Source organism: Hylaeus anthracinus, unplaced genomic scaffold (assembly GCF_026225885.1).
Source record: "Hylaeus anthracinus isolate JK02 unplaced genomic scaffold, UHH_iyHylAnth1.0_haploid 3, whole genome shotgun sequence".
NCBI classification, from domain to species: domain Eukaryota; kingdom Metazoa; phylum Arthropoda; class Insecta; order Hymenoptera; family Colletidae; genus Hylaeus; species Hylaeus anthracinus.
In genome coordinates, this window is record NW_026535284.1 from 15,945,192 (window position 1) to 15,955,335 (window position 10,144).

The 10,144-nt window shown below is 35.4% G+C and overlaps 2 protein-coding genes across 2 annotated transcripts; one reads left to right on the plus strand and one right to left on the minus strand.

The window, feature by feature from the left end:
* Nucleotides 1-279: 279 nt before the first annotated feature.
* On the plus strand, nt 280-6,888 carry LOC128893515 (ankyrin repeat and zinc finger domain-containing protein 1-like). The gene is made up of 13 exons (XM_054154522.1): nt 280-547; nt 1,476-2,921; nt 3,288-3,494; nt 3,574-3,890; nt 4,053-4,167; nt 4,245-4,390; nt 4,459-4,684; nt 4,751-5,020; nt 5,088-5,294; nt 5,364-5,640; nt 5,709-5,850; nt 5,929-6,102; nt 6,207-6,888. Exons 2-13 carry the CDS (start codon nt 2,822-2,824, stop codon nt 6,378-6,380), a joined length of 2,355 nt encoding a protein of 784 aa, XP_054010497.1. The 5' UTR covers nt 280-547; nt 1,476-2,821; the 3' UTR covers nt 6,381-6,888.
* Nucleotides 6,851-9,969, minus strand: LOC128893518 (uncharacterized). The gene has a single exon (XM_054154527.1). It carries the CDS (start codon nt 9,966-9,968, stop codon nt 8,229-8,231), a length of 1,740 nt encoding a protein of 579 aa, XP_054010502.1. The 5' UTR covers nt 9,969; the 3' UTR covers nt 6,851-8,228.
* Between the last annotated feature and the right edge of the window lie 175 nt (nt 9,970-10,144).

The window sequence follows — 10,144 nt, forward strand, 5'->3', positions numbered from 1 at the left end:
TTTGTAAACCATTTCAATATTTATACATAGTACAAAATTGATACATATCGTGTAGTTTTTTTTTCTTTTTCTCCTGTTTTTTTTTTTACACATTTCTCAGTTTATATGATTTTTAAATGGCCTGTGATAATTCTGTGATGTTTTCATAAGGAAAATTTGTGTTGACAGAACAAAGAAATGGTTGAGACAGCCCTGAGATGCCAGTCGAAGACTGCGCATGCGCTGGGCCAGCGTGATGTTTATTTTATGTCACATATACATGTTATTATTCACTGTTATTTTTGGCAGTTCGTATGTTCGTATCGTTTGTCATTCCTGATCTTCGATGCAGTTTTAACGTGCATGACTTTCCCATAATTGGAGATGAGCAGGATGATTGAAAAGATGGATTTACACTCGAATGGAACTAAAAACTCAGTGAAAAACAAAAATTACGCGGTACCAGTGAGGTTATGGGATAAATTGCAAATAAACGAGTGGTTTTTCATACATTTGTTCTTTGTAATGTCATTATCAATCGTTTTGGGGAAATTGTATATGAATTATGGTGAGTGACGTTCTGATGATGTGTAATAGTATTATTTATTTTGTTAACGATTTGTGGAATTACTGTCTGTCAATGTATGTTAAATGTCTATGTCTTGTTTGATATTTATCTTATTTATATAAGAAATGCAGTATTTGTTATACCTTTTTTACGATATCTTTGTATTGACTTCAAACTTTTGTGTCCAATCTGTATGTATTAATAACCTGAACAATGTTGTATTGTCCACAATTGAATTTCCAAGAGATTATTGCCATGTATGTGTACAAAACCCTTTTCCAGTTTATTAGCTTCTAATATTCATTAATATCTTCAATAAAATATCACAAGTTATCTGAATCTCAAATAGATTATTCCCAGATTATAATCTGTTTATAAATTCTTATATTTTGCTAATAAAAAATCAATCCACAAATCAGTTTGTGGAGGAATTGCATATTTAAAAGTACTTTATATACATTATTAGTTTTGATATTTTAATATCGTCTCCTCAGGGAATAGTTTGCAGCTAAAAAATAATCCTAAACATATAATATCATCGATACCTGCATTTTCAAATATTACAAATAAATTTGAACTGTCACGCATATCTGATATGTCACAGTCTAATGTGAAATACTTAGCTGCTGTGAGTGAAAAGTTTGTTAACGTTAGTCAATACAATGTTGCAAATGTAACAACATTGTTATGTAATTCATATGGATGGTTGATAAAAGCAACATTAAGTGGTCTCACAATAACAAGTTATAGCTGGTTCATAATTTACAAAGATAGTAGCATTCCTGGAATTAATCCACCTTCCCCTTTTGCTCCTTCTAAAGAATGGTAAGTTTTGATATAAAATAATGATTGACAAATACTGATTTTAGAACTGTCCCTTGGATGTATCTGTTCAATGCTTTTTTATCTTCCCTTACACTTTTTTCAGGCTTTCAAGGACATCAGGAATACAAATGAATTATTTGATTGGAGCATTAAATGGAATATTAATTTTCATCTATATGTGTCTTTAATGTATTAAAAGAGAATGTAGGAGTCTGTGCATAAGTCACAAAATTGTTTGATTGCACAATACTCTGCATTCGCTATATTTATTTGTTATTTATATTAATTAACAATATTATTGTAAGTTCTTTCCCAGTTATGATATTTATTTAACAATTAAGTTCTGATATTAATTTTGTATAATTCATTTTATATAAAGTTCAATAATATTTTTCATAGCAAAAAGTGGTTCACATGGTAAAAATAGCTTTCTTTATGTATAATAACAAAATAATATTTTCTTTATCATATATATCTTATTTCACTATTTTATGTATGAAAAAAGTATTAAGTGCAAGTAGAATTTGCTAAAAGCGTAGTATGCTAAGCTATAATGTGTAATACTTACTATACTTAAAACATTGCAAAGTACAAAATTACTATATTATCACTGATAAACATTTTTTGTACTGTCTAAATCTCTCGACGTTTAAGACTGATAATGTGTTTGTAAAATCCTTATTTATTGATAATTTAAAACAAGCTCTCCACAGCTTAACAAAGTATTATATGTTGTACCTCTCGATGTTTTGTATGTGTACAGAAATACAACAATAACCTTAATTCTTTGAAGGTTGATGTTAATAAGAGCAAAGTAGAGCATTCTTGCAAAGTTATTATTTATTCTCTAAATATAATTTACATTTGAATGTAAATATCTACTGTTGTAACTATGGTGTTAATAAATTAAAAACTATACTTATACAGGATGAATAACTTTTTAAATCGTTCATTCCATATATGTAATCCATTCTTTTATATATTTTTGTTTTACAAATTGTTAGATAAAATTTTCAATAACTTGGTTTGGAGCCCTAAAATTCTGTGTGCTGTGTAATCATCGTGATGTATACGTATACGAATACGTTAGCGTGCGTGATGTCACAAGTGTACGAAATGTATAATACTTCCTATTGGTAGAATGACATCGATGACGACGTATTCTACCAATCAGAAGCCTACGTTTCAGTGACGTACGACACATTTTTACTTCCTAGTTATTTATGCATATGTGTATGTCCACACACCGTTGCACTTAGGTTCTACTACTATTTCACTGTTCGACTTCAGCAGCATCGGCAAATAGTCGTGTCCTTGTCAATTTTACACTCGATCGAATTCACCTTTCACAGATTACAATTTTTTCTTAGACAATAACCGAATTTTCTTTTTCCAACGTACTGCCAGAAACATCTCTATTGGATCACAATTACGAGTACAACACAAACGATGGATCATCAAATGTTTAAAATATACAACCAAGAAGACTTTAATAGAATTACAAGAGGAATAAAAGTTGCACAATGTATGCAATCGCGAGCACCGTCAGGTAATTATGTTTGCAATTTTCCATTTCACCTGAACACTGTCTTACATCGTTCATGTTTGTACACAAGATTATGATTAGAGTATTTATACGTTGCACGTTTGTGCTTTTCGTAACGTGGCATTCTTTTGGAAGAACTTTCGACTCTTTTATTTGTTTGTCATGTAATTACGTCATCGACTCGGTACAATTGATATCCAGCCACTTTCAATTATTTCAAAGTGATCCATATGTTTAACATTAAAATTTTTTTTTGTTATGAATTCCAGAAACCTAATAAATGATTAAAAATAATCGTAATATCCAGATGTATGGCATAAAGAACCATCCACTTTATCCTACAATTAAAACATTGTTGTATTATTTTAGTTTCAGAAACTGAGAAAGTATTGGGTCAACTGGATGATTTAGTTGTATCTGACTCCTTAAGTTGTTCATTTTGCAATGCCGTATTCGAAAACAAAGCTCAACAGAGACTTCACTATAAATTAGATTGGCACAGATATAATTTGAAACAGCGTTTAAATGGATTAAAATCCATCAGTGAGGATAAATTTAATCTTTTAGCTGATGAAGGTATTTTAGCAAAACATTAATTTTGTTGTATACAATAATGCCTCTTAAAGTAGAATACATAATATTATTGATATTATAGGGGATGTTTCAAGTTTATCTGGGAGTGATGTAGAATCTGAAAATGAAGATGAGACGTATACCTCAGAGACAAGTGGTTCCCCTAGTGGAAATTACGACAATAAAGGTGTCATTAATAAGAACAAGAAAATAGAGAAAAAAACAAGAGGTGCAGAATCAATTTCTGATAGCTCAGATACAGAATGTTGCGATGAAACTGTAAAGGAAAAAAAACTTGAAACTTTATTAGCCATTGCCAGTCGTCATTCTAAAGTCTTCTTTGAGAACGATGATGGAAATATATTTAGTATATATAGGTGTTTACTTCATAGCAAGAAGGTCTGTTCATTTGTGATGCTTAGGAGATATAGTTTTATAGCCAATTTTTTATAAACACAGACATACTTGTCTATGATCTTATTTTGTGATTTAATCTACTTTGTTAGAATCACATGGCGTGTCTATACTTGCCAGATCAGGAGAGATCCAATTACATTTTAGGAAATTCCTGAGGTAGACAATGAGATGATAGCTCAAGCATTGAGAAGTGGGAAAAAAGCAACATGGACTGTCATCATGATTGGAGGAGGACACTTTGCTGCAGCTGTATTCCAAAGTACATTGATTTATAACATTTTATATAATGTAAACATGTATACACTTATTACGTAAATAAATACATTATTTCTTCAGATGGAGAACCCATTGTGCACAAAACATTTCATTCTTACACCGTACGAGCGAAGCAGGGATTTGCACAAAGTTCGCGTACGACGACTAACCATACCAAAAGTGCCGGATCGAGTTTGCGCCGCTATAACGAAGCTTCTCTACTTCAGGTATTTGGTTCACAGGCTTGAATATTATTTACTTTGTAAGCATATATTAAAATGTTCTTATTTTTCAGCATGTGCAGGAAATACTTGAATCGTGGTCGTCTCATATTAATATTTCCTCTTTAATCCTGTATAGAGCGGTTGGACCATACAATCGCACTGTATTGTTCGGAGGGAAAAATCCTCCATTAGATAAAAATGACTTGAGATTAAGACCATTGCCTTTTCCGACTCGTAGGGCAACATTTAGCGAAGTTAAAAGGGTGTATGATATATTAAGTACCATGGAAATTTATGGTATGTATTTATAACCAAATTTGGGTTGTTTTAATGCTCCCATTTGTATTTGGTTGTATACCTTAGGTTCCGCGGCTGCTTTTACGGACTCTTTCCCTATTTCTCCGCGTCAACCGCTTAGGAAAAAGGTTGCGAAAGTTGAAATACCTAGCGAAACATTGGAAAAAATAGAAAATGGAAACTGCGCGTCTAATGCTGCCAATAATGCCCGTAATCCTCAGGATAGCGATAAAAATAAAGTACCTCCACAATCTTCTCCCGAAAGACAACATAAAAGCTCACGATCTCACATAGACAGAGCGAAACCAAGAAAGAGCCCGTGTCGTCCTTTGCCGGGTACAAATTTCGAAGTATTATGTATTTAATAATCGGGCGAATCACAATATTTCTGTTTACTTTTCAGATATCGTTGCCAGATTAGCACAGTCATCTTCAGAGTCTGAACTAGATAGTCAATTAGGCACTAATGATATTCCAATGGACGTATCTTTTGTTGAACAAGATTTAGAAGTAGATTTAACCGAACATTTACTTGCTTTCCAAGACACTGTGCCAAGATACATGAAAAATAAGAAGACTCGACGACAGAGGAAGAAATCGAAAAAAGATGGTAATTTATTGCGTTACTTTTATCGTGTAGATATTTTGTATATATTCAAATAAAACTTGTTTTTTTTAGATTGTACAATGAATGAACTTCTAAGTAGCGCTAAAATTAAATTATGGTCCGCGTGCAAATTGGGTGACAATGAATTGTTGTCGTCTGTTATTAACAGTTTATTAATGGAGGTAGAAAAAAACATGGAATTGGAGGGAGATAACAAAGGAGAGGCAGCTGTTGAAGACAGTTCGGTTATAAGTATGGACGATGTAACGAAACTGGTAAATGATCCTAATGAAGATGGTAATACGATGTTACATTTGGTGGCTCTTGGTGGTCATCTGAAACTAGTATGGTAAATTGACGGTTTGCTCTAACATTTCCTTTATTTTGAACAACTGTTGTAAGGGTACTTGATTTCAGGCAGTTATTAGAAATTGGATCGGACCCTAGTCATAAAAACAAGAAGTTTCAAACACCATATGTGGCAGCTAATGATAAGGAAACTAGAAACACTTTTAGAAGGTTTATGGGTTGCAATCCTCATAAGTTTAATTACATTAAGGTTTTTATTTGTCATGTTTTATTTAATGACAATATTATTAATATGTGTCCTTGACTAACAATATTATTTCTTATAAAGTCTCAAATACCCGGGCCGCTTACCGATGAAATAGAACAAGAAGAATTAGAGAGGAAGAGGCAACAGAAGAAAATGAAACGGGAAAAGGAAAAAGTGAAAAGAAAAGAATTTGAACGTAAAAAGCAAGAGGAAGACTCCAAACAAAGATTCCTTAGTCTCAGTGATAGAGAAAAGGTATATATATATATATATAAGAGCTCCGATATATATAAGAGCATATTTTCATTCAATAATGGTAGACTTTATCATTAAAAGTTCTATGTACTTATAATTTGCAGAGAGCATTAGCTGCCGAACAACGTATTGTAAAGCAAGGTTGTCCTCTGGTTTCACGATGTTTCCAATGTGCTGTAGATATGGCTGGTCAGATTCCGTTCGAATACAATTGCAATCGCTTCTGTTCGATGCCGTGTCTGAAAGAACACCGTCTTCGTAACAAAGTTGTTACTTGATAGCGTACTATATTTCATACAGTTGTCTCGCAACTTTACAAATTAGCCTTATCTTTCCATCGTGTTCAAATTGCAATAGTAACATAAATTTTATAAGGCTAGATTTAAATATACAAATGATTTTTAGGAAACCGATCGAGTAGTTTCGAGGTAATAATCAAAATTTACATGTGTTATGATCATGTCAATTTAAAATGTGTAGTGGTTTGCTACGTCTTCAGTGAATATATATGGTTTAGTTCTTTTAAACGATTTTTTCAAGCGAACTGTAAAACTCGATTCGATGTACATACAAGAATTTTTCAATAGATGCATTTTATCAAGAATGGTATGTGAGTACTTTGAAATTTACAATTTTTGTTTATCTTTTCACTTGTTTTCATAGCAAAACAGGTTAAGTGCTATGTGCTATCTGTTTATGTTTTAATCAGAAATTAATTATAAGGTATAAACGGTGTACAAACAACGTGTTAAAAATTAAATACACTTTATATACTTTTCATGTTGATTACATTTTAATATATAACTTCTTTTATATTAAATGATATACATAAAGAACTATCTTTTTTTTTTAAGCTAACGATAAATGGTAACTAAGTTTCACAATCATAACCTCAATATTACATTCATACTCAATTTACGATATCATAACATTACACTGATTATGTCCCAATGTTATAATATCATAGCATTATAATGTCGTTATATAATATAATATAATATTTATGTGACAAATGAGTCTTTGGTAGTATAATTTCATAGGAGAGTACAAAGTTTCTCTTTTTCTAGAAGACTATTCGAATGGCATTATCGTCTCGACAGATGCTTATAATTATTCTCTGATAAGAATTGAAACCATATTAATGCTATGCAACAATCGTTAGTAGGTGTTTGAGACGGTGTCTGTATTTACACATGAATCTCATTGATGACTAGTATCGAAAGAAAATAATTTTTTAACATATATTACTGTAAAATCATGGCAATTACATGTCAGTGGAATATTTGGCTAATGTCTTTTTTATACGCTGATAACATAGCTAAAACATATCTGACTTTTCATCCACAGCAGTAAATGTTCAAAAATTATAATGGAAGTAAACTAGAAATTTATATTCCTGTCCTCTTCCAAAATTTGCTAACTATACTCATAGTAAACATTTAGCGATGCTAGTACAAGCGAATATAATTCGATTATTTACACGATACCTTAATTTTACTTTGGTAAAAGTCAACGTTTCCTAGCTCGATTTAAATTAATATAATGCGTCGAGATTCAGAGGTCCTCGTTATAAATATATACAGGTTCATTTATCACGAGCAACTAAACGATCTCTGCTATTACTGAAAGTAATCTTCAAGGTTACAATAGAGATACGTGAGTTCATGAAGAATGGAACAACCTGTTATATATATGTACTCTCTGTTTTTCGAAATCTCTGTGTCGAGTTCACGATATATACAAGTCTATGAGAAAATATTTTAGTTGAAGCTCGTTAACTTATTTCGCTCTCAAGATGTGTGTTTAGGCTGGTCGAGTTATCTCATAATGCGTGGTCCGTATTCGGTATTGTTCCTCCTTTTTTCTATGTTCTCTTTCAACGAATGTTTGAACTAAATAAAAGCATTCAGTATCAGCCACTGATTTTGTCTGTTTCAGGTTACAGTTTAAATTCGAGCGGTTTAAGTACAGAATCTAAAAATTCTTTCTATTTTTTTTTTTTTTAAATCCCTTGCATCAATTCGTAAATGTAATTTAACTCTGTTGTAAGCGTTTATTTTTGTTTCCTCGCATTTTTATTTCACATCCCTTTGTTTAGTTGACCCTAGGTATATCATTCTTTTAATTTAAATGGACGTGGAATCGTCGGAGTCGGTGTCCTCGCACTCGTTGTCGTACAATCCATTTCCATCGGTCCAATTGTTCTCCACCTTCACCTCGTACTTGTTTTCGCGCACGGCGTTGCTAGAGGATACGATCCTCACGTAGGTGTTCTTCATGTTCTTCGACTCAGACTGCAGAACGGTGTTCTTCACCATAGGGTTTCTATCGCTGCTACCAACCGACTTGGAGCGAACCTTATCTGAAACCTTATCACCTTCCATCGACTCCAACGAGCTTTTCCTTCGACTGTTCCTCCTGCTCTCCTTCTTGTTAATAGTTGTTTTCCTCCCCACCTTTGGACTTTCGTTCTCCAAGTACTTCCTGATCCACTTAGGAGTGTCGCTCGAATAGGACGATTTCTTAGTATATTTTGGACTGGCCATTATCATGGGCACGTCTGTCTCGATCACAGTCGTGATCACCTGCTCGTTCTCGTCGAAATTGCTTTCTAAATACTTTTTCTTCGGTATCGCGGACACGCTTATCTTCCTGAGCAGCGTGGAGCTCTCGTCAGTGTTCTCGTAAGTGTACGAATAGTGTTTCTGTATATGTTTGGGCCCGTCGACAATGTCGACGATGGTCTCAGAGTTAGACATCTCATTCTTGCGGTTCTCCTCTTTCTCGTCCCTCCTGAATCTCTCCAGAGCTTCCTCGAACAGATGCTTCGGCGATTTCTTGCCAAAGTCGAGTGGCTTGAGCGGCGAGATGATGCTCTGTCTCAGGTTGCCCGTGATGCTGTGTCTTTGTCTGGTCGGAGGATCGAGCAATCGGCGTAGACTCGAGTTCCTTATCTCTGGCACCGACATCCTCTCTCTGGTGTGAATAGGTGAGATTGGGGGAAGTTTGCTCGCGGTCGAGCCTGTTCCAATGCTCTTCTTGATCGAAAGCAACTCGGAGGATAGTAATTGTCTCTCATACGCAGGTAATATTGGAGTGGCGCTTGCCACGAGCACGCTTCCAAGGCCTTCTTTTGTTGGACTCTTGAGCATACATCCAGGGATCCCAGTTGGCTCGTCCAGCTTAGTCTGCTGGTGTTCGCTGATGGGTGAACTAGCGATAGGTAGCAATCTGGACCGTGTTACATCCTGGCTTCGCGTCAGCTGGCTGTCCAGGCTGAACCTCTGCTTGGGCGTGCCAGCTATCAGCTTGAGATCGTTCTGCGTCTCCAGCTCCGGTATCGAGAACCTGTCACGGTTAAATTTCGTCGTGGCGGACTCTTTGAAGTTTCTATATTTAGCACCAAAGTCCAGCTGTGATAGTCTGTCCCTCTGACTGGCGTGTATGGCTGGAGAGAATCTTTTGTGCTTGATTGGCGGCGGCGAGGGCGAATGGAACACCATCGTGGGCAGATTGAGCTCTTTCCCTGTACTTAGACAAGGTTGAGATAGTCTCTGTTGTCCACGACCAGGCTGATAATCGCCACTCATCAGAGTTGGCTGAGAAAGACGTTCCCTCTTCGCCGGGGCCTCGTGTCGCAACGTGAACCGTCGCACATCCGGCTGCGACAGCCTCGCGGAACTTTGATCCATCGTTAAGCTTCCTCTGGAGCTACCACCGTGCACACTCGGTGCTGATAATCTCTCCTCATTAACGCTGTTATCCCCTGATGCTGCTCGAAGGCTCATGTAGGAGAGCCTGGTGCCACGGTTCATTCCAGCGAAATTGATGCCACTGAAGCTGGAGTTTAGGGTTGGCTGGGACATTCTAATACGACGATCTGGTGAACCACCGCCTGATCTTCTGTCGTAGGATATCAGGAGAGTGGGTAGATTCGGTTGGGAGTAACGACTGCGCTGACTCGCGGGCGAGTAACTCGGTGGACAGGGTGTCGTCGAGTGAGTTCCTTCGTAGGTTGCAGAGTCTTGGGATTCGATGCTGG

Coding starts and splice junctions, on each gene's coding strand:
- LOC128893515 (XM_054154522.1), top strand. CDS start 2,822: ATGGATCATCAAATGTTTAAAATATACAACCAAGAAGACTTTAATAGA. Junction 3,891..4,052: donor GTTTACTTCATAGCAAGAAG/GTCTGTTCATTT, acceptor ATTACATTTTAG/GAAATTCCTGAGGTAGACAA. Junction 5,295..5,363: donor GAAGAAATCGAAAAAAGATG/GTAATTTATTGC, acceptor TGTTTTTTTTAG/ATTGTACAATGAATGAACTT.
- LOC128893518 (XM_054154527.1), bottom strand. CDS start 9,968: ATGTCCCAGCCAACCCTAAACTCCAGCTTCAGTGGCATCAATTTCGCT.